The sequence below is a fragment of the Dioscorea cayenensis genome, chromosome 20 (assembly GCF_009730915.1).
Source record: "Dioscorea cayenensis subsp. rotundata cultivar TDr96_F1 chromosome 20, TDr96_F1_v2_PseudoChromosome.rev07_lg8_w22 25.fasta, whole genome shotgun sequence".
NCBI classification, from domain to species: Eukaryota; Viridiplantae; Streptophyta; class Magnoliopsida; order Dioscoreales; family Dioscoreaceae; genus Dioscorea; species Dioscorea cayenensis.
Window position 1 is genome coordinate 29,949,409 of NC_052490.1, and position 26,687 is coordinate 29,976,095.

Here is a 26,687-nt window from a genome sequence, read left to right on the forward strand (position 1 = left end):
CGAGATCCTCGAAGGTTGGCGGTCAGTTCACACCGGACCGTGGATATTGTCGCTGATAGGGATTGAAAAATTCTCCTGATGCCCTTGCTGATCCTAAGTTTGGCTCATGGATTCTTGTTTCCCGTCTGTGCGGCCGTGACCGGAGTTGTGGATCTGGTCCTCGCTCTAGTCCGGCTTCTGATGATGGGGCAGTTGAGGAGAATACGGCTCCTATCGTTCCCCAAAGGCGTCCTATCCCGAGGTACGTGGGTTGGTATGAAAAGTCATGGTCGTGGTGGGACCTTTTCTTTTCGAACTTCTTGTTTTCATTTTTATAATACTAATAAAATCCCGATGGAGGATTTGATGGTCCTAATGCATCAAGCCGTTGAGATTTCTGGATCTTTGCCCCCTCGAAACAGCAACCTTGCCCCTATCTCTGACAAAGGGGATCCCCTTTCAGAAATTGAGCAAGTCCCAAGACCCTCCACCGTTTCCAAGCTTACTTTGGACACTGGCAAGCCTGTCACACTTGTTTCCCTAGATCCAACCCCTCCTATCATGGGTACAGGGTCTCCACCACCTGTCATTAGATCCTTCATCTTGTCTTCTTCCAATCTAGATTTATCTCTTTCGGAGAATCCCCATTCTATGGTAGTGGACCGTGATCTCTCTGCCCTTGGTGGGGATCACTCGGATGAGAGTGATATAGGTGACGAAGATGACTCGGGGGAATCAGATGATGCTATATCGAACGACGACGGACCGGATGACTCCATGACTCTTATAAAGTATCAGGACAAGTCTCGTAGAGAAACCCTGGTAAGAAAAGGATTACATGTGACTGGTTCTTCTCGGAAGAAGGGAATATTGGAAATCGGAGAGCCTAATTCTTGATTCTTGCCCCCTCGGTCGGCTGTCTTCAAATTTTCTTTATTTCCATGGAAGTCTTCTTTCTTAAGCTCATTTATATTTTCATCCTATTTTGTTTAATGGCTGGTTCTAAGATAGTTTGTTGGAATTGTATGGGGATCTCCTCCAAGGAAACTTATGATAGGATTCTTTGCCTGATTAGGACCGACTATCCATTGATCATCTATTTAGTTGAAACCCGGGCTATTGTTGACAGAGTTGATTGTTTTTGTGCCAAATTTTCTAGAAACTGGGAATGAGCTGTGCTGTTAGTGGATGGTCTCTCTGGAGGTATTTTGTTCTTTAGGCTAAGTATCTCGGTCAGGTTTCCCCTATTGCTATTTCTTGTAGAGCTCTCCATCTTGTTATTTCCCCTACTTTTGATTCTTGTTGAATTATTTCTGTGATTTATAATTCTAACAAACTTGCCTCTCAGTGTGCCCTTTGGGTCGAGCTCTCCAGGATTTCTATTTTAGGTCTCCCTTGGCTCATTATCGGCGACCTCAATACCATTGTCTGTCATAATGAGCATCGGGGTGGTTCCTTTCGTTATTACTTGCGTAAAGCTTCTGCTCTTTCCGATTTCATTGATAGAAAAAATCTTTTTGATCTTAACATCTCTGGTTGTAGATTTACTTGGTGCAATAACCAAACTGGATTCTCTAGACGATGGGCTCGCGTGGATCGAGAATTGGTAAATTTAGCCTGATTCTCCACTTTCTCCTCTTATTCTTTAGTTCATTTATCGCATATATTTTCGGATCATGCCCCTCTCCTTCTTTCTATTTCCTTACTTCCTCCCCATCGGAAAAATATTTTTGGTTTAATAATTTCTGGCTTGCGTACCTGGGGTATCTTGATGCGGTTAAGGAGGCTTGGTCTGCTTCCTCTCATGGGAATCCAATGCATACCTTTACACATTTATTATCCCGTACTTGATCTAAAATTATTACTTGGAGATCTGCTGGTTTGACTCCGCTTGATGTTGCTCTTAAAGATACTGAAGTTATTCTCTGATCTCTGGAAGCAGTTGATTAATCTGATCTTGTTCTCACTGATTGGCTCATGGAGAATTATAACAGGTTTGCCTTTCTTCAACACCAAAATTCCATGAGATGGGCTCAACGTGCTCACTTACTCTGGCTTAAAGATGGTGATCAGAATACTACTTTTTTTTCACAACACCATTCGTATCCGGTCCATTATAATTTTATTTCTCAAGTTTGTGATTTGAATGGTAACACTATTTCTGATCATTATGATATTGAGAGCATGTTTGTCTATTTTTATACTAATCTGTGGTATGATAATTCTAACGTTAATTTTATTGATATTTATAATGCTCTTCCTGATGCTCTTCCAACTCTTACTGATCTTGAGGGCTTTATTCTTACTCGGCAAGTCACTTGAGATGAAGTTTTTGCTACTATTTAGGATCTTCACTCTGGTAAGTCTCCTGGCCCCAATGGGTTTAATGCTGAATTCTACCATTTTTTTTTGGACAGATATTGGTGATAGTCTCTTTTAGGCCATCTGCTATTTTTTTGATAATTCTGTGATGCCATCCTCTTGGTAGAACTTATATTGCCCTCATCCCTAAGAAAGACAATCCCAGGTTTGTCTTTGTTTATCGCCTTATCTCTTTATGCAATGTTTGTTTCAAAATTGTGACTAAAATTCTTGCTAATCAGCTTAAAAGTGTTCTTCCTAAGCTCATTACCTGTGAACAAGTTGGTTTCGTTTTTGGCCGATGCTCGTTTGATAATATTATTGCTTTGCATGAGATTGTTCATTCGATGGAGCATGATATTAAAAGCCCCCCTAGGATGTTAACTAAAATTAATATAGAAAAAACTTATGATACGCTTAGTTGGAGTGCAATTCTTGCCACCTTAGCTAAAATGAAGTTTCCTAATACCTGGATCTCTTGGATAGACACTTGTCTTAGGTCTAGCTCTTTCTCTCTTTTTATCAATGGATCTCCCTCAGCTTGGATTTCCTCTTCCAGAGGTGTTCGCCAAGGGGACCCTATCTCTTCCTATCTTTTTATATTGGTTTCTCAAAAACTCTCTTCTATTCTTAATCGGGCTCTCAATTCTGGTTTGGTCCCTGGATTTGATTCAAATCTTTCATATAACTTCAATTACCTTATGTATGCTGATGAATTGATTATTATCACTAGATCCTCTAGGTTGGCTGCCAGGAATATCAATTTATGGTTGGATATCTATGCTCATCTGACTGGTCAGAATGCTAATATTGCTAAATCTGCTATCTATTTACCCTCCTGGTTTAATTCTAGAGTGGCTAGAAGTATTAAGTCTATTCTCAATTTCGAGATAGCTTTTTTTCCTTTCACTTATCTTAGGGTTTTGATTTCTCCTAAAAAGCTCAATGTTTGTTTATTCAAGCCAATTATGGACAGGATTTCCCGCACCTGTTCGAGATGGAAACATTCCAAACTTTCTTTGGCGGCTAAAACCACCCTAATTAATTCCTCCCTCCTTGTTATTCCTATTTACAATTTTTCCTATCCTTGAATCTGTCCTTAAGGAGGTTTCCAAAGTTGTTAGAAATTTCTTTTGGCATAAAGGTGGCAATGGAAAGGGCATCACGCAGTTTCTTGGAGTCGGATTACTCACGCTAAAACTGAGGGGGTTCTTGCTCTTCGAAACTTATCTATTGCCAAACATTCTCTTAAAGCTAAGCATGTTTTCAATTATTTAAATTCAGCTGATATTTGTTGGGTGAACATTGTGTAGCTAAAGTATGGGTGTATTAATTGCTGGAAGGATTCTGTTCCTCATAATTGTTCTTTGTTCTTTAAAGGCTTATGCCACACGACTGCAGTTCTTAAGCCTTTTTGCTGGATCAATACAATTAACCCCTCTATCACATCTTTGCTTTATGATTCTTGGTGTTTTGAGATCCCGCTTGCTCTCAAACCTACTTACATCAACATGCATCTTAATTTAGATTCTCTCACTTGCTCAGATTTTTGTCTTGATAATGGCTGGGATATTAATCGTCTTTATAATCTTTTTGGTTCCCATGCTTGTGAGATTATTTCTAGATTAGGTCATATTGATTGTTTCACTACTAATATGTGGGTTTGGGCCCCAAAGCTCTTACTCATAAAATTGCTTCTAATGTCTATCATTTTTTGAATCACAACATACATGATACTTCTCCTTGGGCTGGTTGGAAGAAAATTTGGTCTCTCAAAGTTATGCCTTAGGTTAAACATTTTTTATGGTTACTCTTTAATAGGAAAATTGCCACTGTTAAGTTTCTTTATTCCATAAACTTGGGTCCCAGAAGAATGTATATTTTCTGCAATCTTGATTATGAAACTTCTGAGCACTTGTTTAATCATTGTTGTAACATTCAAGGTCTTTGGAATTCCATATCTACTCTAACTTCTAAGCACATTTCTTTTCTAGAAGGCTTTATCTTGGGCGTTTGGCTCATTCAGTCCCATTTCTCTACTAGAATAAAAGCTCTCATTGCTTTGACAGCCTAGTAAGTCTGGAAGGCTAGATGTGATGCTATATTTAGGGATATTAAGCTTAACTTTGTCAACATTGTTCATAGGGCCATTACTCAAGCAAATGATATGAACTATGTTGGCAATTCAACCTGCAGGAAGCTTATAATTACTAACTTCTGTAAATTTGATGGACCATTTCTGTTTGCAGCCTCGGTCTGGAATGGTTCTTACCAGATTTGCAGAGGTGGTTTTTTATTAATTTGTTCTAATTTCAAAATCACTTTTGCAGGTCGTCATTTTGATACTGCTGAAACTCATCTTGTTGCATAATCACAAACCCTCAACTATGCTCTCCAACTTTTTATAGATCGCTCTTCCCAAGTTCAGATTATTTTCATCAGCAACTCCAACATCTTGGACTTGCTCCGGTCCTCATTTCACATCTACTTCTGGCAACTTCTTCACTGGATTAATAACATCAACCGGCTTCTTCTTGCTGCAGGTTCTCCTCGAATTTGTATCATCCCTCGCCCTTGGCTGAATATTGTTATCAAACTTGCATCTTTCGGTCTTAACCATCATCAACAGTCTCTATATCACTCTGGTCATGATCTTCCTCATTGGATAATGAAGTTGTTTGATGATGCTGGTTTCTCATTTTAACACATTTCTGTAACAGCTTTTCTCTTTTCTCTGGTGTTTTACTGTTTTTCATTTTCAATAAAAGCCTATGGGCTCTTTCTACCAAAAACATATTCCATTCAGGCATTCAATTTTTGAGAAGGCAAGTGAGTGATTGACTTTGCAGCCTTCAAATGATTTACATAGAAAGGTTGATCATCTCTGCATGAAATTTGAATCACCTTTCTCACAGGCAGCTCTCAAGGTCTTGTATATATATTTCCCACCCAAACCCTTGCATTGCTCTTCTTCACATTCAGTTCCAATCCCATTGCCATGATTTGGTGATGGATTCCAATGACCAGGTTCTATCACCATGTCACCCTCCAATATTCTGAGTATCTGTTTCAATTATCAGCATGAAGGATGATCATCAACACACACCATTACTTCGAATCCTTTTCGTATGAATTATAACACAACGCCAGAGAAAGGAATACCTGAGACATTCGCGGCCTTGTCAACGGATTTCGCCTGATGCACAGTGAAGCCGCAAGCAACATGCATTTAACTTCATGGTTTGAGTAATTGTTCTTTATTTGAGGGTCCATGAGCTCAAGAATTGCATCCTGTTCGAGCAAAGGGCGAGCCTGATCCATCCAATGTAGAGTGTGAACAATTAGAAAACTTATGGCATTGAGTTTAAAACTATCTATCAATCAAACATGCATGTTTTAAAGGCAATTTACCCATTCAGTGAGGCATTGTTGACCCTTTGCTCGGTTGATATCTACAGCTTTCTTTCCAGTGAAAAGCTCCAATAGTACAACGCCAAAGGAGAAGACATCAGCCTTTTCTGTGATTTGGCCACTCTGTGCATATTCTGGTGCTAGATACCTAAAATCTTTCGAGTAATAGTTTAGTTTCATGCAATGATAGAAGCTACAAGAGCAAATTATGCGTCTTTAAGCGATGGTTTTACCCAAAGGTGCCAATTACTCTTGTGTCGACACCACTGTTTCCATCAGGCTGCCATCTTGCCAAGCCGAAGTCTCCAACCTATTGAAAAGGCAGCCGGAAAAAAAATATGGGAAATTTGATATTAACAAGAAGTCAAATTGAGGTTGCCTTAAGTATAAAACTTCTCTTGGCTATGGCCATTTAACTAGATATTGATTATGTGTAAAATATAGAGGGTTGTATTCCCCTACCAGCGCTTCAAAATCATGTGTGATGAGGATGTTATTTGGCCTCATGTCACGGTGGACAATGCAACCAACTCTGCATTCTTCATGCAGGTATCTCAGCCCTCGTGCTGCTCCAACAGCAATTTTTTGTCTGGCTGACCATTCCAGAGGTTCTTTATTATGGCCTACAGGGATCCAGAGTTTTATGTTCAGAGGATGTCAGTAGAAATTTAAACAAAAAAAATAAAAGAAGAAATTGTCATAATGGCAATCAAGTGCATAGTTAAAGGTATCTGATCCTATTAGCGCAGAAACACCTACGACAAAGGCAAGATGCCAATGCTTGAATATCCAAACACTGATTTTGCAAGTTTGCTATGTCAAATGAAAGAATGTAGTTTGATTTTAGCTCTAAAATTGTTCTGAAGTATAGCAAAGCTTCTGTTATAGATGGTGAAATGATTAATTGAGAACAGCACCCTAAACTAGATTAGAATCAAAACCACTAATGAATCCAGCATCATCAAACTTATCCAAATAAACAATAAGAATGAATAAGGATTACCATAAAGATGTGAATCCAATGATCCATTGCAGATATATTCATAAACCAGCAGCTTTCTTCCATCTTCAACACAGAACCCAATTAGCATTACTACGTTACGGTGCTGTGCACAGCTCAAAACTTCCACCTCTGAGCAGAACTCAATATCCCCCTGAGAACTTGCCAATTTGTGCTGTTTGACAGCAACTGCCTGACCATCAGGCAGGACTCCTCTGTGAACAGATCCAAACCCACCCTCGGCCAAGAAGTTAGCAGTAGAAAACCCACCCGTAGCAAGTTCCAGTTCAGCATAAGTGAACATCCTGGGGGGCTTACCAAAAACAGGTGCCTTGTGTTGACATATTGAGCAAAGAGGCGGTGATCCTGAAGGTATATTTCTGGCAATTAAAATCTTTTCCCTGGCATTGGCATTGTTTCCAGGATCTGCACTATGCTTGAAGTCAACGATCCTGTTAGCTTCCATGTCAAACCTGGAGAATTTCTCTAGTAAGGATTTGGATATTGAAAAATGAGCATTGCTATTGCATATCTCTGAATGCCCCTCCACTTCATTTTGGGAATATTGCCTTCCACTGAGGATCTCAGATAACAATGCTTGAAACTCTTTAGTTGGAGGGGTTGCCAAGCTTTCACCATCAGAATCAGAAAAACAAGCATCTGAATTTCTATTTTCAGATTTACTAATTGCCTCCTCTTTGTTATGGCTAATATCTGCCTCAGAAAGAAATTTTAGTGAAGTTGCCTGATCTGAACTAGAGATTGAGGATGTTCCAAGTTCAGTACCACCATATGTTGCTCTTGTCTCAGCACTGCCGTTTGAAGTCACAACTGATACTAGACTTGAATTTTGAGAATTACCAGTGTGGTTTGAATTTTTCATAAATGATGAATACATCTTGGGAGCCAAGGACACAGGAATTTTCGGTTTCATCTCACCTGAAGTTACTAGGTTCAATCGAAGAACTTTTGGGCGGTTATGCTTCATGACCACAATATTGCACTGTAGCTCCTCCATGCATCGCTTCTCTTCTTGCTTCATTTGTCTGCATACATACAGATGATAGAATTTAAAGATTGACATAAGAAAAACATTGAAAAAAATGTAATTAAAAGCAGTAATAAGATAGATCAAAATCATAGAAAATGGATTTGAATAAAAGTTAATGGAACACCAAATGTCTGTAATTCACACTGAAGATGATTATAGATAAAGACCGACTGTCATGTAACCGAAAAGTGAACCAATGGAAAATCATTACTTATCCAAAACAACCCAATTCGCTCGTGCTTGCTTGGATTCAGCAGCTACTGCACCACAAGGTGATCCAGAGGTGATCTTCACCTTAACATTAACCTATGTAAGAAATGATTAAATTGTTAGCTTAGATTGTATATCATGGAAAACCTAGACATCAAGTCTAATATAACCTTATTCTGATGATAAGCATTTTGAAGTTGAAGCACTATCCGGGTGCATGAATCTGCTATGTCAGACTTCTGCTCTGGAGTAGTTCCAGAATTCAACCTCCGGTTGGCATTGGCACAATCCCCAGCAAATCTGGGGAAACCCCACAGCCTTCTACCTTAAAAATGAGTATACAGCAAGCACGTCAGTCATCTACATCCATAATTTCTACAAGAAATGTATGAAACTCAATAGCCCAAGAGACCAAATATCCTGGGCACCCTTCATTCACAAACTAAAGAAGGCGGCTCATGAAAGAATCAAAAGTAACCTCTCTAATTATACAATTCAAAATAAGTGATCTTGTTCAATGTGATACATGGAACCAAATAAGTTATATGATTCAAAGGTAGAATTTAGAAAGCAAAAATCATGATCAAGAAATTTGGGATCCGCTCATGTCCACGCTATAATTTATGAATACAATTAGGAAATATGGTTCAGAATCATCCTTTTTCTAATGCAAGCAGTTCTAAAATTTGGAAGCTAAAGGATTAACTAAAAAGAAGAAAAAAATGGTAAACAAGAGAGGCATCTTGATATAATACCTGAATTATGCGATGGGATGACAACCAACAACAATATACCATCACCAGCGCGAACAACATGTGTTAAAGCCCACACCAGGGCAGTCCTCGGTATCTCCTTTGAAGCCCTAACAGCCACCACAATCTTCTGAGGAGATTCCAACACATTCTCAGCTTTCCCCTGCTTGCTGCTCATCCTACCAAACCAAAAAAAAGAAACCCAAATTCACTGTTTCTATCACTGTTTGAAGCGACTGAAAAGAGTAGTCCTACGAGACCCTTTCCGAATTCCCCAAGATTTCATCTTTTTGCTTGCCATGCAATCACAAAGACTCCATCAAACAGTTCTCTTCTTTCTCCTGAAGAAGAAATCCTTCATTTTCTTTCAAAAGATCCAGAGAAATTAAGCGAACAGCTTCGCAAAGTATACAATTTAGACGAAGAAACATCAAATTGCATGATTTTTTTAAATCAGAAACACGATCAGATCCAAATCAAAAAAAATTTACCAAGAAAAGCAAATTGGCACCAGAGATCGACAGCAAACGGAGCTGAGACAAGCCCCGAGCCTCAGAAACATCCAAATGGAGGGCCCATAGCTTTCAGCATGAAGATAAAGCTCCAAAAACCCTAACCCTAACCCTAAACAGTATCTATAGGGCGTTGAAAAGGGGATCCATGGCAGCGAGCAATCCCTTTCACGAAAGAGAGCAAGCGACGATGTGCTCCTTTCCCGCACTCGCTTCCACTTTGAAATGCTTTGCAGGTCTAATGCCTATTGACCAAAATACCCCTATATATATATATATATATGAGAAAACATAATTAAGTATTTAGATAATGTTTTCTAAATATATTTGAGTGAGAACCATTAGATCATGATTCAATGGTTCTAAGTGTTATTTTTTTACTGTTTCAAACTGTTGTATACTATTTATTAATGTACATAAATTATCATAATTGTCAAATGCAAATCCAATAGTTACTATAATGTATATAAATATTGTTTTTTAAGGATGTCCCGTAGATGATGTGCTTTTATATATATTATAATTTGCACAGCTCTATGAAGTTAGAGGTGTGCATAAAAATAATAAGTGAATATTCAACCATGCACCCTCACCTAAGGATGCGGGGCTTCGGTGGCAAACTTGAGTCCACTCTGAAAGACCTGTTACCATCATTTTACTATCATAAAAATTTCGAACTCTGGATAATAAAAAACTCCTATCTATATTTTAAATAAGTGGGACTATGCCGTTGAATCATGAGCTATTTGGTTGTGGCTCTCATATTTTATCAATTATTTTTTAATTATAATACAAAATTATTTAAGTATATAAATAATTAAATGTTTGATAAGCATAAATTTCTTATTAACTTTTTTTAGCCATTTTCATATTTATTTTCTATATGCATCTTACCATCCATGTTAATGTAGAAAAGGGCAAAATTGTCATTGTAACTTTTTATATTTTATTAAATAAAATATAAAAATTATTACATGATATTGATTTTTTTTAATAATTTAATAAGTATAATTTAAAATAGTTTTATTTGATTTTTTTATGTTTGAAATATATTTGTGATAATTTAAATTTGAAAATTAATTATTCTGTACTATTTATTTATTGATGAGTTTGAATTGAAATTTCTACAAAATTAACAACACATTTATTGATGGACCAGTACAAAGACATTGATGGTGTGACCAAACCAAAAGCATGCATTTATGGTCCCACCCAATTAATATTATGACAACCTTTTGAATCACTATTTTGGTACACCTGGCTTTGACTGTCTACCAATGCATCAATAATTCTCTTTAATGCTTTGCTTTGGCTAATGAGACAAACATCCACAAGAATGACAAGACAAACTTTGTATAACTGAGATAACTCATAACTGTAACTGAATTCTAATTTTGTTGGCCTTTTAACAAAATTAAATACTCCCTTCCTTTATTTTTAACGGTCACAAATCTATATATTTTTTTTATTTATCAATTTTTTTTTGAGAAATTGCATGGAGCATCCCTCCTATTTTGTCAATAGGGTAAAAAGTCCTTTGACTTTTTCATATCCCTTATAAGTCCCCCCTTTTCTATAGAAATACTTTCAAGTCCAACAGTCCACTAACGGTGTTAAAAACAGAGTAAAATGACGGGATTGCCCTCAGTTGGTTATAAAAGTTTGAAAATGTAAAATAGTTAAAAGTAACCATCACATCACATCCCCATACTCATTTCTTCTTCTCCCAGAAAAAGAAAGCCTCTTCGTCTTCCTCCATTGAACGACCATATCTCGGTACGTACGGCGTTAGTGTTCTTTGCTACGGGAGAGAAGGAGAAAGCTTGAGAGCATCCTTGCCTCTGCTTTGGACATCGAGGGAAAAAAAGGTTCGAAGGCCGACGGTTAAGTGGAAGCCAACACCCTTTGGTTAGTTTTATCTTACATTTATAGTTTATTGTTTGTTAAATTGGATTATCATTGTTCATAAGCCACGAAATTCCTTGAAATCTCTTGACGAAGACATGAAATTTGAGTGTGTAGTTAGTTTGTACAATAGGTTTGTGCCCTAATTTCGAGTTATAATGAAAAAAATCCGCACGAATGCATGAAAAAAATGTCTTATGTGCGTGAATCTCTCTAATAACATTGATATCAACATGTGGAATTTATTTTAGGGTCAGATGTTACAAAATGTATTTGATGTTCAATAGCTAACAATCCTCATTACCGATAAGATTGTATCTCTTTAGTTGCATTATGAATGGATGATTAACATTTAGAACCAAAGAAGATGTGAATGGATCATTAACATTTAGGATTCATGCATTTTTATTATGAATAGGATTACTATCATTGGTTATTGTTTACATTTCTGTTGTTCGGTTCAATTATAGATGACAATTGCTTGCACTGTGAGTTGTTGATATTATGGGCAATTTATATTGTTTGGGAAAGATATAGTGGGCTATGACTTTATTATTCAATAAGTATATGTCGCCTGACCAGTTTGTTTTGTTTGTGTGATTAGGAAGATTATGGGTGACAATTCAGAAATCTTGTGAATGGGACGTTGTTATTTAGCACCGATTGTTGATACCATCAACCAGTTGAAGAAGATGATGACACGAAGGCATTGGGATATACTTCGAAGGACACCATTCAGCTACCTCATGGACATTGAGCCCATAGTCCAAGAGCGCAGATGTTTTTGGATGCATTAATGCAGATGTTTGATGAAAGGAGCAACACATTCCATTTGGGGGATAGTTTTCTGCAATTCAAGGCCGAAGATGTTTCATTAATATTAGGATTACAATGTGATGGCACTGCCATTGACTTCAAAAGGAAAAAGGAACGTTCTGTATTTGAAGAGGAATACTTCAGTAAAGGAGTAGATCGAAACAGGGACTGCCTGGTGAGGTCATTAATGAACATGGTGGTAAGAAGAGAAAGCAAGAAAGAAGAAAGTTTTGTGAAGCTTTTATTAGTGTACATTCTAGGATTTCTCCTTTTCCCCACAACTTCATGTTCGTCACCGGCATGGTTACCCTACTATGTGGACAATCTATCATCAATAGGACAGTACGCATGGGCACAAGCTATACATAAATGGATGATGGATGATGTACCTCTCGCAGCCGCTCGTGTGAAAGAGAGATGTGCCGGGAAGCAATCAAAGATAGGATACGTAAGGGGTTGTACTATGGCATTAATCATTTGGTTTTATGAAGTCACAGGTAACAGGAAGAAGATTCACTTTGGAAGGACACCACGCATTCTCTGTTATGGTGTTGGTAGTTACAAGAAACAAGCTGCTGTTAGTGCCTTGATTGATTCACTAGAGGGCAAGATGGTATGCATAGTTTAGCATGTACTCGTGAATATTCTAATTTCGGTTTTAATATTACAATATAGTACTCATAAGTATCGGTATGAAATTAATATTTACAATTGTAATGTTGTTTCACACCAATCTGTTCACAATTTGGCAAACTTGTTTACTTATTTATATAAAAGTTCAATATGTTATATAAGATGTTTATTTTATGCAAAGATTTTTTATGTATTAATTTCTAATGTACATGTTTTTGTTGATGTTTGTTATCTTCTGCTAGTTTGTTCCACTCATGGCCGACAGAGAATCTGAAATTGAATTGCTCGGATATAGAAAGGTTCAACGGAATAACTCATTGATGGTTTTAGAGACATCCGATGCTATGAAAGCACCTAAGTATGTGAGGACAAGGCGAAGGAAATTAGATGGGAAAATGAAGGGGGAGCCCTCCCGCATCGAAAGGTCGACGATAGTAGGCGATCGGATGTGTTCATCCTTATGTTACTCGATTCTTTGAAGAAATCCCCCACGAGTTCGATAGACCCTGCCACAATTTGTAGACCCATGGCGCTTGCTACATCACGCTGAGGAGCATTCGAGTTGATGGTCTTGATAAAAATGATGTCCCCGACTTTTAGAAGATTATGGCGAGTGAAACTTGTTCTCATGCCGGGTTGCTTTTGAACAAACATTACCATCTTATTGTACTCGATAAAGACGAAAAGGCATATTTTCATTATTCATTTATCCGTAGTCCGAGTTTTATGATCATGCAAAGAAATGTCATGGTAATATTAATACCCATTTCGAAGTTTCGGTACTTTTTTTGTAACTCGTTTTGCGTGTTTTCGCAGCGTTCCTGCTTTGAAGATCGTTTTGCAGATAAAAATTCAATATCAATGAGGCGGCATCGTATACCCTTACCCATGTTCGTGACTGCCCACAGCAGAGGGAGGACAATGTCGATTGTCTAGTGTACTTGATACGCTTCATGGAACAGCTTCTGCATGGCGAGGAACTCAATGTACCCTATTCAGATGTTGCCCATCTGCGACTAGAGTACTGTGACGCATCTTGTCGATGGCATTACACGAAACACACCCCGATTAGCATTGCCTATGCAAGCGTCGAGGCAATCGAGAGGATGGGGAAAAATGGATGATGCGCCACCACAAAGCCACCAAGAAAAATAATCGGTAGCCAATAACCACGCCACCCATCCCGAGATTAATGCGAGGGCTTTTACATCCGCTCTAATGATTGTGCTTTGAAAAGTCAAATGCCTACCATGAAATGAATGTCCTCACTTACTTTGATCTTGTCTTACTTCCCTAAGAACAGATCATTCATCGTGTTTGAATATTTACTTTAGTAAGAACGATCATTCTTGTCTTGTCTTACTAACTTATGCTATACAAATTAACAACAAAAAGTCATTTTTTTGTCTATTCTCGATCATATATGCTAGCTCGAAATGACTTACTCGCTTTATACATCACTTTCAATGCTTGGCGACCAATAAAAGCTTACTCGTATCCAACTATTGTGTTTGTTGTTTATAAATTGAATATGCCGCTCATTAATATATGACTACGTTTATATGTGTGGTTTATTGTTTACTTACACAGATAGCAGTTCATTTTCATTAACTGCTAACCGAAAACGCTATTTACACTTCAAAATTCGCCATCCACAGCCAGTATTACAAATTAACATATATGGTTGGGTGGACGATTTTCAAAACATGTTACCCTATTTCATTGTTTAACAAAAACATGCACACCACCTAGTGTTTAGTCTGCGATTACTTCATTACATGTTGCCCTGTTATGTCCGATTAAGTGGCAACGGCTACAATGTATTTCACGCACATGCCATGCTTGTGACTCAATCCGCTTGCGCCTCGGACGACCAGGCCTTTTCTTTGAGATAGGTGGTCATGATCTGGTACAGGGAATATCGATTCTTTGTATGTCAACTTGTAGGATTCGACAGTGTAGTATGGTTTAATGAAGCGATGGACATTTGTATCAGTTTGCATAATCGCCGCGCAAGCATGCTTACATGGTATTCCGTAAACCTGCCAGCGGCGACAAGAGCATGTTTGAGCACGCAAATTAACAGAATTACTCTGGTGGTCAACAACCTCGAACTGTTCTCCGTCTGAACAACCTATCCGTAAGCACCTACTTTCTTCGACTATCACTTCAATCTTCTTGTGTATCATAGGGCAAAGATAAGATTCCCATTTCAAGCAACAATTACATCGGTTGTACATCATGTTCATCATCTTAAACCTAACAACAAGAACATAGGTTGTATCAATTGCACCGTGGAGTATACCATTACGATAGTAAATGTAAAATATAACAGGATTTAGGGATAATAATGCAAGTACAAACTGTAGAACACATTGCATAATTTGTAAACACCAACTACTAATACTAAAGCGATAGCAGTGATAAAGCGAAAGGGAAATATAAAAATACTGAACTCAAACCTCTAATAGTAAATAGATTAAGCGAAATCGAGCAGATGAAAGAACAATATTAAAAAGCAAATGGTTGAAAAACATGAATACGGAAAACATGTAACAACTTTTGCATTCTATTATGGGTACCACCTTATTGCATCTACCATCTTACACACGGGAAGGTGTCGTGCTTCTCTTATCCATGCATTAAAAAGATTCTGCGACATTGGGTACATTTCACCCCACCGCTGGCCTCTAAACAAGTAATTACACCAATGTGACATGTCCGATTTCTGGAACATCCAATGGTGTGCTTGTCCTGATGTGGTCAATAGGGAGCGTCATGACTTCATCATATTCGAAAGACGTACATGCATATGCAATCTTCCTAATCAAACTTCAGCACTCATCTTTTAATGACTTTCCTAGCTGCCCATTTGATTTAAGAAAAATTTGCATGTAGATGTCATAAAGCAATAAGCATGCGGGGATGAAGGAAAAAAACCTTTGCAATGGCATTTACAAGTCCTTTCGACCCGATCCGAGATGAATGTGATTATGTTGGTGTAGTCGTCATCACCGTATATTGCATCACCCAAAGTTGATGTAAACCATGTCCGAGTTATCATCGGGTTTCATTATCCACGATAGCAAACGCCAAATGAAAAAAATCCTTCATTTCTATCTTTGGTCATTGCACCAAGAAGGATACCGCCATATTTTTCCCCAACAAGTGAGTTCCATCTAGAAAAAAGCATAGGCCTACAACCCACGCTTGAAACCATCAAGAGAAGCATGAAAGCAGAAAAAACCCATGCTTGAATCGTTTCTCCATCGATTAGTCGATAATAACGACGCTACCCGGGTTAGTTTTCGAAAACTTTTTCTCGCATACCATACCAACGGATCATAGCTTGCTATATCACTGCCATGAAGAATTCCCTTTGCTAACTCTTTACCCATCCGAGGGCTTGTTTATACGGTGAGACGAACACCGTGGTCACGTAATATATCTCGTTGTATATCCATCGCTTTCGGTATAGAGGCCGATCACGTAATTTCATTACTACCTTCCTACTAACCCATTTCTTTGATGCTCTCGGGTGAAATGGTGTGTTGATGCCCCCACCGCATGTGTGTTCATGTTGTCTGTTTTTAATCCCCGAATGTAGGAAGGTTTTCAGTCTCTTGAGGCATGAACACGCCATTGACAATCTTCATCGACACATGTCACGATCACTCTATCTTTATCGTTCTTTATGAGCAGAAAGTTGAAATTGCGTTTGACTGGCTAAGTCACACAATGCATCCATAAAGTCTTTTCGCATTTTTCAAAAACAATGACCAATCATAGTAAACTCGACTACGAATCTCTTATCGGATTACTTATTGTTAAAGGTCCTCCATGTAAAAGCTGGCGGTAGCATTGACAATGTTTCCCTAGTATGATGGAAAAAAAGTAAGTTGTTAGTTCAATAAATAAACAGAAACACTGTAAAATTGAATTCTTAGTACCAAAATCTTAACAGAAAGAAAAAATCTAAACTACAATCTAAAGTGAATAAATACGAAAATGTTTTAATGCGCAAAAAAACCAGCATAACAATCACTGTATCACATGTGTACACCATTAAAATCGAATAGAAGGACAACATCTATCGCGTAAGCAGAGATTTACAAAAAATGAAAGAATAAAAGATATATGATATTTACGATGGTCTCGATGACCCAGAGTTATCTTCTGTGTTAATATCCACAGTCTCTACCAACATATCAACCACGTTTATTTTGAATAACCGGTGAATGTTGCACATTGTTTGGAAGTCATCTTCGGAACTAATGGAAGCCACTGTCTTCTGCTCATCTGAAATTATATACTTAACTTTGACCGATGAAGCTTGAAGGTGCCAATACGTACATATTTCTTCCAATAATAATTCCCACCCACTCAAGATGGTTAAATCTAACACACAACCCTCTCCCTTATATTTCACAACAGTGTAAAACATGTCCATTAAGCCACTACAACAACAAAACAAAAAAACCTTTGGTCATAAAGTGCCACCTTCTGAACATGGTGGTTGATAAAAATAAGATAATAATATGAACAAAATCTCTAGGTAGACGATATCGTTAACAGTATGCTCAAGATGAGATCCTTGTAGCTGTTGTAACGTTGCACTGGATAGCTTCTCCGGACTGGGGAGACGGAGACGACAAACGAAGATAGAATTGGTTCTTTACATGAAGAGGCTCAAGAATGGAAACAATATGGACCAGAACACCAGCTACTTCATCAAGATACAAGTAGAAGAAGAATGCAACTTCCAAAGCAAGTTTGCAGTACAATAGCCATGCTGTGATTTGACTTGGCGCCATTATTCCCTCTAAACTTTTTCAAGGGTATTTTTGGGATTAAACAAAAATATCACAGCTTGGGGTGATGGAAGGGACGAACGAGTACAAAAACTATAAAGGAAGGACGGACGGGGACTTTAGTTTTGTCAGAAGGACCTTGGAGGAAGTTTAAAAAGTTTCAGGGACTTAAAAATAATTTTCCCTTTTTTTTCTGAGAATTAAAAATGAGAGAAAAATGTGAAGATATAAATTGTGGATAATTTTAAAAACATAATTAATTTTTTTTATAAAATTTTATGAAATAATTAAATTTTTTGGTATATAAAATTCCGTTAATCACAACCGATATAAAAAGAATAGAAGAAGGACAGAGAGAAAATGGATGAAGATCCCAACACTGTTAGAAGAAGCTTGGAATTTCTCGGCCTCATGTGAAGGATTTCGGTGTGACCCGGCCTTTAAAGGAAACGCTTGACCCAAGCACCGATTAGGTTCAGTGTTGGTTACCTTTTGGGGGACTGCTCCCTCTTTTTATGTTGTACCTTTTTTGTTGTTCCCTACCACAGCTAGTGGTTGGTGACTTTTATATTTTTTTTTTTCCTTTTAATTAGAAATGATTTATCCATCTTTTAAAAATAAAAGAATAGAAGAAATACAAAGCACTAGTTGGTAAAAAAAAATTGTTGTAATAAAATCATGTAATATCTTAAAACGCAAAATTTTTATGGATGAAAACTATAATAAATAAATAATCATTTATAATAAACAAATAACCATTTCTACAAATTTTAATGATAACAAAAATAACTTGATTAATCCTGTATATTTATTTTTTTACAAAAGGAATTTGAGTTATTTATTTATTTTTTTAATCTTTGATCCATTGATTTTTTAGCAATTTATAACAGACACTGGCTTTAAATTAGTCTAGGATAAGGCATTGAGAGAGATCTATCAAAAGTAGATTTCTCTTAATAATAATTTTTTTTCCATGCATAAAAATCTAGAAACCATGTGCTGTGAGTGTCCATAAGTTTTTTAAAAAAAATTTTCAAAGCACAATATCAAGCAAAGATCCAGAAAGACATAGACTATATTAATTATTCATCAATACTCTCACCAACCATGCAGGCATGCATGCATGCATTCCTGCTTTATATTATTTTCCACATAAACACTCAACGAGACTCTCTCTTGCAATTAGACCAATACTCTGCCACCAACTTTGAAAAATATGAATCTTTTCTTTCCATCAACTCTGAAGGCTTATCATATTCAACAAGTTTTCCTGCATAAATAAGCTTATTACTCAACAAAAACTGCAGAAAAAAAAACACATTGAAAACAAGTTAAACATTTGAAAGATGAATGACATAGATGAGGAAGTACCATAAGAGAGAAGCATGACCATATCACTGTCAGTAACAGTGGGGACTCTGTGAGCAATTGTGACAACAGTGCAGCTTGAAAACTCTTGTCTGATGATTCTCTGCAGCACTGCATCAGTTGCAGAATCTATTGATGCTGTAGCTTCATCAAGAACTAAGATTTTGTTCTTTCTTAGAAGAACTCTTCCCAAACAGAAGAGCTGGCGCTGTCCTGCACTCCAGTTCTCTCCATCATCACTCACTTGCAATCACAATTCCACTCATCAGTTTCAGTGCATTTGCAGTAAAGAATTCAGAGTATATATTGGTATTCCACTTTATGTTTATTAACTAGTTAATTAATTACCAGAAGAGTCAAGCCCAGAGGGATTACTGCTAATTACTGTCTTCAATTGGCACTTTTCTAAAGCCTGCAGCAGATAAACCATCAGATTATGATAAAAAATTTCTGATTATTTCTGTTTATATATATAAATATTGAAGTGAATTAACTGACCTCCCAAATCTCTTGATCAGAATGAAGACCAAGAGGATCAAGATTACTTCTCACAGGACCCTTGAAAAGAGTTGGTTCTTGAGGAATTATACTGAGCTTCATCCTGAGATCCTTAAGACCAATTGAGCAAATATCAAGGCCATCAATCAGAATTCTCCCTGCTGCTGGCTCTAAAAGCCGAAACAATGCTCCGATCAGTGTTGTCTTTCCACTTCCTGTTCTTCCCACCACTCCTACCTTGTTTCCTGCCATAATTCTGCATGTGATTCCCTTCAAAACATATGGCGCATTCGGACGATATTTTACCTGCATTAATATTATTAGCATTAGCATTTTATCAGTAATCAGATATCGGATATATTCCATGATAAGTAGATAATAATAAGATCAATGCCTTCAATTCTTGGAAATCTATACTTCCTTCATGAGGCCATGAAGGTGGTGGCCTTCTATCACTGATTACTGCTGGAGGCTCTGATTCTAAGTGCATGAACTGTTTGATTCTTTCCACTGAGATTATATAATTCTCCAAACCAGAGTACCAACGAGTCATAAACGCTTGAGCCGAAGACAGAGTTAGAGCATAAGAAAGAGCTAAACCAACAAATCCTGAAAACAAAAACATCCAAAGATGAATCATATACTAAAATATCAATTATAGTTCAACAAAAACCAATTGAAGAATTCCAATACCTGGAGGAATGCTTCCACGAGGAAGCAAGATAAGGAAAAGAGCAGAAGTAAGTATTGTCAAATTCTGAAGTGCTTCAACTCGGATAAGCACCCATTCCATGGAGGCAATTGTGTGAAAGAAGAGCGTTGCATCAGTGTCAATGAGCTGAAGATTTGCCTGTATAAACCTATCCATCATTGCGAAAGCTCGTATTGTTACCACACCGAGAATTGTCTCTCCAACGAAATTCACAACAGGTGCCTTTGTAGTCCCATTGATCCTCACTAACTCTCTTGCAGACACTAAATAGTATCTCTATACAACAGTAAAAACTTTATCAGATATCTACAAATCCAATTTAGAGCAAGATAACTAAGTTAAATTAAGAATTACCTGCGCATGCAACGTAAGAATTGTTACCGGAATTGCAACAATAAGCACTTGCCATGTAACAGTTGACATTATCACTATGATTCCTACAACCTCACTAGCACCAGCAACAACAAAAGACAAGCAGTATGGTATGTCAAAGTCCAGGATGCTCATATCTGAAGATGCCTGCAGAAAATCCATAAAATTTGACTCATTTTTATGGATTGATTGCAAGAATTGATAGAAATTAGTGTATGAAATGATTGACTTTTTTTTTTTTTTAATCTAACCCTGGTTAAAATCCTTCCAATGGGAGTTGAATCAAAGAAGAGCATTGGAGCCCTGAAAACTGAATCCATGAATGCTGAAAAAAACTCTTTGGATGCTTTCAGTCCAAGTTGTGCAGTAAACCAACTCCTCATGCAAACAAAGCAGCAGCTGAGAATTGAGACTGCTGCATAAACACCTACAACTACACCTCCACCAATTTGAGTCAATTGAACTGCCACTGCTAACCAGTATGTTGACAAGATTTGGAAAAGAATAAAAGTGCATTGCGATAAGACAGCGAAAATGAAATGCATATAACCCTTTGACACTTGCAAGTAATCTTTGTATGGTTTCCAACCAAAATTTCCAATCGCCTTCTCTTCGTCTTCAGTCAGCTGGATTGCCGATGGGGCTGTGATTTCAGTCTCACTGTGCTTCACTTGTGGATTTACCTCAGAAGCGAACTGATCATCGATTGCTCGCTTTGTAACAGAGTCTACAGCTGTCATTGCAGACTTATGAGCATGCACAAGTTGTTCAAATGCTGTTCCTGTCTTCAAAATCTCAGAATAGCTTCCTGATTGCACAACAAGCCCATTCTCCATAACCTGCACAAGAAAAGGCATTAGTCGATGATAATGATCGGTAACAATTCCACTATAGAAAACTTATCACTGCTCACCAGAATTCTATCTGTTTCTGCTAGAAATTCCACTTGATGTGTCACTAGAATTACAGTTTTATCTTGTAGAGCAGACATGACATAGTCCTGCACGTTTTCAATGAAAAGTTTACAAAGGCTACATAAGAAATCCAATCACAATTCCATGTTAGTTTCACTTACATGGAATAGAATTGCAGCAGTATGTGCATCAACAGCGCTAAAAGGATCATCGAGAAGATAAATATCGGCATCATTGTAAACAGCTCTAGCAAGCTGAATCCTTTGCTTCTGTCCTCCACTCATGTTCAATCCTCTCTGTCCAATCTCAGTCATGTCTCCATGATCAAAGTTCTCAATATCCTTATCAAGAGCACAACATCTTATCGCCATTTCGTATTTTGCTTTGTTCATTGGCTTACCAAACAGAACGTTATCGCGTATCGTCCCACTTTGTATCCAAGAACCTTGAGCCACATAGGCGACAGAGCCATATACATCAACCTACATCATGCAATAAAGGAAAATGAAATCAAGAATTCAAGATTAGTAACACAAAGAAATGTTTGTTAGTACTTATATATTACTCACAGATCCTGATAGTTTTGGTATTTCGCCGAGTATGGCACATAGAAATGAAGACTTGCCAGAGCCAACAGCTCCACAAACAGAGATCTTATTTCCTCTTCTGAAATCAACATCCACATTCTTCAATGTAGGAATGGAAGAATCTGGATCCCAACTGAACACTCCATTCTCAATCTTCACACTCAACTCAGAATTCATCAATGGATTTCTCTTCACAACATCTTCCTTCACTTCATCCTCCTGCAAGAAAACTTCGATACGGTCTAGCGATACTTTAACATGTATTAACGCCGAAAGCACCTCCGGCAGCAACCTTACGGGTTCGGACATTACTCGTAGACTTGCTAACACTGTAAAAATAGTAACAGCATTAAGAGGAGCACTTCTCATCATTGTTGTACCAGCGAAAACCACAGCAGAAACAACGGTAGGAGCCATCCAATACAATGCAGTACTATAAGTCTTCTTGTTCTGTGTTTTAGACAACCATTTGAATTCGATTCCTCTGAGAGACTCAATAACTTGTCTGAAATTCTCCTCCCATGACTGCAATTTGATGATCTTCATGTTGTTCAATGCTGCAGAAGTGGCTCTCAATCTTTCATCCTGAGCCACCATAAACTTTGATTGATATCCTTGCAAACTCTTTGCAAATGGGACATTAATCGCAGCACAAAAGACTAATGGAACTAATCCTGGAACAGCTCCATAACCAACAGTTTTGACAAGAATGATCACCGAAAGAAAGAGCTGAATTGGAAGACTCCATGCCATGTGAAACCACCATGGAAACTCTCCGAGCCGATATGCATCGACTGAGATATAATTCACTATTTCTCCAGCCGAATGATTTTTTCTGCCTAAGCTCGAAAGCTTGAATTGTTTCTGAAAAATAGCAGCCATGAGAGCAGACCTCATTCTCATCCCACATCTTCTTGAATCAAAGAACCAATGCCTTTGAGACAAAGACTCAACCACCTTGGCTACAATCAAGAGCACTACTAAAGACAGCCCCCAGTTAAGATCATCTTCTTCGCTGTTTGAATAACTAACAAATGCATACAATAATATTGGAGAAGATGACACTGAGATTGTTTTCAGAAGTGCATATAATCCAACTAAAAGCATCTCATTGAAGTAACACTTTGCCAATGCAAAGAAAACCAAGTTCTTGCTCCTTGGTTTGTTCTTCTTTTGAGATTCCCATTCTTTGGCAAATTTCTGATAAGCTACTAGTGCTCCATCTTCAGAATCCAAACTTGGGATATCATTGAGACTCAATGGCTTCAATTTGCCAACTTTAAGCAAAGGATTAAGCCAAGAAAATGTCAATCTGCTGAAAATACCAGAGTTTTTCAACTGTAATACTTTATTTTCATTGTTATTAACCAACAGAGATTGATACAAGCTCAATCTTTCGTTATCTTCATTTGAACGGTTTTTGAAACTGAGTCTAATGCTGCAGAAAAGTAGCAACAAGCTCACAATCCATGATACAATGTTTATAGTATCAAGACTCTGATTTTTCACCAAATCTTCAACATTAACTGCTGAGATTAACAACGAGAACACAAACCACCAAATTGGAACTGTAAGTCTCAGTGATTTGATTGGTTGAATGTTTAAAGACACTGCAAGACCAATCCAAATAAATCCTCTAACAAAATAAATCACTGAACTGCGCAGAAAACCACAAGTAAAATATGCAATGCTAGTAACTGCACAACAGAATGAAACAACAAGAAATTCCCAGCCCTTAATCTTGTTCCTGACAACGTTTTCTTTTCTCAGAATATCAGATGACAATCCCAACAAGTAGAAAACAAAGAATGCAAGATTAACAACATCTATCAAACTTCTCTGACTGCTCAAAGACCAAGAGATCAACCAACCTGAAAGAAGTACAAGTTAAGAAGATTGAAGAAGGACAAGAGAAGCAAACCATGAAAAGCTAAGAATCCAAACAAACCTTGCAGATTGGCCATGAAACAGCTCGCAGCCATGATCATGTGAGAAAGTCACCAACTTGAACACAACTTCACAAACATAGAACTATGTATATAAAGTAGTGACATGGTTGTATTTGTTCGTTTGTCACAGGATTGATGATCCAAGCATTTACTCATTTTTCTCTGCATGGACTTGCATTGGGTTCTGAAAACAGAAAAACTTTAACGGCAAGCATCATTAGTGTTTGTAAGTTATTATTACTATTATTTTTATTTTTTTTTTGAAATGTATTTTATTTAGTCTTTTTTTCAAAAGGAGTTACAGGAATTAAAAAGGAAAAAAATAAAAAGGCAGGAGTTAAAAAGAAGAGGTTTTTGGCTTTTGCAAGCTCTCTTCAAGCCAACGTGGACAATCAGGACCTTGGAAAAAGAGGGAGCCTTCAAGGTTTATTCTTCCAAAGTTCGCAAGCTGGTCAGCAATGGTGTTCTTGTCCCGATTAATATGCTCAAAAGTGAAATGCATTTTATTTAGTTGAAAAGGTGGTCAAAACCAAATAGTTGTAATTTCTCTCATGGTTAGGTTATAGTTTGGTTTATATATATATATATATATATATATATTAGGAGTGCAAATAGGCTTCAACCTTTGTAATTGTGGTTTTGATGAGAGTACTCTATAAGAGAGTGTGAGTAGTATTCGACGGTGTCAAGGTGTGAGTAACATTCTACGGTTGTGGTTGCTTGGGTTACTATTGTAACGATGATTGGATGATTTTAATGAGAGTATTATGATTGGACGATTTTTTTACTGTTTACAATATTATATAACTGTTTATAATAACTTTTTATCTTATTTTTAATTGTTTATAGTACTGTCTATAGCATTGCTTTAAAACTTTGTTTATGCTTACATTGATTTTTTTTTTATTGAAAAAAGGAAATTGAAATACTGCAGCTATTTATTGAAAGAACACAACTACAAGATGAACATAACAAGAAATCCAACAAAACCAGAAAAAAGAAGAAACAAGGAGAAACAACACAGCCACTCTAAAAAGAATCAAAAGAAGAAACAAGGAGAAAAGAAAACATTAAAAATTAAAGGCTGCATTCTCCACAGCCTTCATAAGCCATCGAGGCTTTTTTTTTTAATAAAATGGATAAACCACAAATTTATTAAAAAAAGGAGAAGGAAACAGAAAGCACCAAGTACAGATGAAAAAACAAAGTACCAGACATAAGAAAACATAAAAGACTGTCTTTCTCACCAGGGATGAAGAAAATAATACCATCGAGGCTTCTCTGAACCTTTGTGGAATAAGGAAAGCAAAACCTGCTAAATGATTCCAGCTCCTTGGAATTTGTTGAACACAAGGGGGTCCATTAGTAGCCAACTGATGTTGGAGATCCAAAATAATCCCGAGTGATCCACTCAGCTATTGATCATGTTAATGAGTATAAATGTGCTCCTATAGGCCACAATGGCGAGAGGCAATTCAATAATAGTTAGGCATGCGGTTTCTAAAAATTTGATCACATCGAGCTTTCCAAAGTAGTCAAATTGCAGCAACAATGACTGATGATTTGTATATATTATTACCATTTACCACTACCTTGCCATTCAAGCCACTTACCTGTAGATATAGGTCTTGTAAAATTACATAAATGGCTAAAGATGGCAGCAATTTTATTCCAAACAAGTTGAGCCCTATTGCAAAGTTTGAAGATGTGTTCAGCACATTCATTCATTCATTAAGCCCCAGAAAGCACAAGGAGCATTAGAACCCAGGTTAATTGCATGAAGAAAGTCATAAGTCTTCACTTTGCCATGAAGTCACAATCAAATAGAAAACTTCACTCTAGGAGAAACAGAAAAGTCTCCACAGATTGGGCCCAGCCAATCCAATGAACATTATCAGACTGAGAGCTACAAAAGTGAGAGTAAACCGCCACAGTAATAGAATTTTTGTTGGTTCTAGGATACCAGACCTAAAAAGTATTAGTCTGAGTGTCAATACTGTTAATATAGGGAGCCACCACCCTAACTTCTCTATAACTGCAGTTAGAGGGAAGGATTGGCTTATGATATATAAAGCTAGGGAGATTGGCTCTCACAGGCGATATGAGACTATGGACCTGAGCCATTGCGTCCCAACACCCCCTGGGCCCACAGCGGATGTGGGACCCAAGATCCTAGTCACGACCGATCGAGACGAGTGGCTCCGATACCATGTTAATACAGAGACCTACCACCCTAACTTCTCCATAACTACAGTTAGAGGGAAGGATTGGCTTAGGATATATAAGGCTAGGGAGATTGGCTCTCACAGGCGATGTGAGACTATGGACCTGAGCCACTGCGTCCCAACAAATACAACCATGATTAAGAATTGGGGAATCAAAATTTGAACCAAAAACATCATGGACAACTTGCTCTCACACCAGCGATTGTGAGCAATACAATCTGAAATTGAAAGCCTATCAATCTCAAAATTCATATTGAGAAAAAAAAAAGATCGAAAAGGAGCACAATGCATCCAAAGACATGTTTTAATCTTAGTTGCAACTTTACAAAGACACTTAGCTAAGGATTAATTCTACCATATTTGTAAATAAGCCGATCAACTCAAAAAACTTGTTTGCCATTCAAGTAATTCAAAACATTTTTGAAGAACCTCTCAAGCTGGGGAAGCTATGTATTAAAAAGTAAAGCGAAGACAAAAGAAACTAGTCCGAAAACTAAAACACAAAAAACTAGAAACATAATTAAAAAGCTAAAAACCGAAAACTACAAAAATGATTTCATAATCCAAAACGGAAGGTCTTTGCAGAATAGAAAAAGATTGAGTCGATGATGTATAAGTCCA

At 37.3% G+C, this 26,687-nt stretch overlaps 2 protein-coding genes across 4 annotated transcripts; both read right to left on the reverse strand.

Moving 5' to 3' along the window:
• Positions 1 to 5,133: 5,133 nt before the first annotated feature.
• LOC120251636 (inactive protein kinase SELMODRAFT_444075-like) lies at positions 5,134 to 9,475 on the reverse strand. Of its 3 annotated transcripts, XM_039260228.1 has the most exons (11): positions 9,256 to 9,475; positions 9,025 to 9,105; positions 8,768 to 8,943; positions 8,183 to 8,337; positions 8,014 to 8,108; positions 6,755 to 7,797; positions 6,214 to 6,374; positions 5,985 to 6,061; positions 5,752 to 5,899; positions 5,503 to 5,652; positions 5,134 to 5,404 (listed from the first exon to the last, which is right to left on the reverse strand). In XM_039260228.1, exons 2-11 carry the CDS (start codon positions 9,063 to 9,065, stop codon positions 5,219 to 5,221), a joined length of 2,232 nt encoding a protein of 743 aa, XP_039116162.1. In that variant the 5' UTR covers positions 9,066 to 9,105; positions 9,256 to 9,475; the 3' UTR covers positions 5,134 to 5,218. The 3 variants fall into 3 exon arrangements, with proteins under 3 accessions (XP_039116162.1, XP_039116161.1, XP_039116164.1); XM_039260227.1 differs by lacking the exon at positions 9,025 to 9,105; XM_039260230.1 differs by lacking the exon at positions 9,256 to 9,475 and having other exon boundaries at positions 9,020 to 9,117.
• Positions 9,476 to 18,494: 9,019 nt separating this feature from the next.
• LOC120251088 (ABC transporter C family member 8-like) lies at positions 18,495 to 24,017 on the reverse strand. The gene is made up of 12 exons (XM_039259628.1): positions 23,841 to 24,017; positions 21,875 to 23,763; positions 21,467 to 21,787; positions 21,305 to 21,391; positions 20,643 to 21,230; positions 20,374 to 20,538; positions 20,001 to 20,295; positions 19,702 to 19,916; positions 19,308 to 19,613; positions 19,158 to 19,221; positions 18,813 to 19,052; positions 18,495 to 18,711 (listed from the first exon to the last, which is right to left on the reverse strand). Exons 1-12 carry the CDS (start codon positions 23,878 to 23,880, stop codon positions 18,602 to 18,604), a joined length of 4,320 nt encoding a protein of 1,439 aa, XP_039115562.1. The 5' UTR covers positions 23,881 to 24,017; the 3' UTR covers positions 18,495 to 18,601.
• Between the last annotated feature and the right edge of the window lie 2,670 nt (positions 24,018 to 26,687).

Coding starts and splice junctions, on each gene's coding strand:
- LOC120251636 (XM_039260227.1), bottom strand. CDS start 9,326: ATGTTTCTGAGGCTCGGGGCTTGTCTCAGCTCCGTTTGCTGTCGATCT. Junction 8,338..8,767: donor CATCCCATCGCATAATTCAG/GTATTATATCAA, acceptor CTCATTTTTAAG/GTAGAAGGCTGTGGGGTTTC. Junction 6,062..6,213: donor CACATGATTTTGAAGCGCTG/GTAGGGGAATAC, acceptor CCTTTTCAATAG/GTTGGAGACTTCGGCTTGGC.
- LOC120251088 (XM_039259628.1), bottom strand. CDS start 23,880: ATGATCATGGCTGCGAGCTGTTTCATGGCCAATCTGCAAG. Junction 19,222..19,307: donor CTGATCAAGAGATTTGGGAG/GTCAGTTAATTC, acceptor TATCTGCTGCAG/GCTTTAGAAAAGTGCCAATT. Junction 19,053..19,157: donor CTCTGGGCTTGACTCTTCTG/GTAATTAATTAA, acceptor TGTGATTGCAAG/TGAGTGATGATGGAGAGAAC.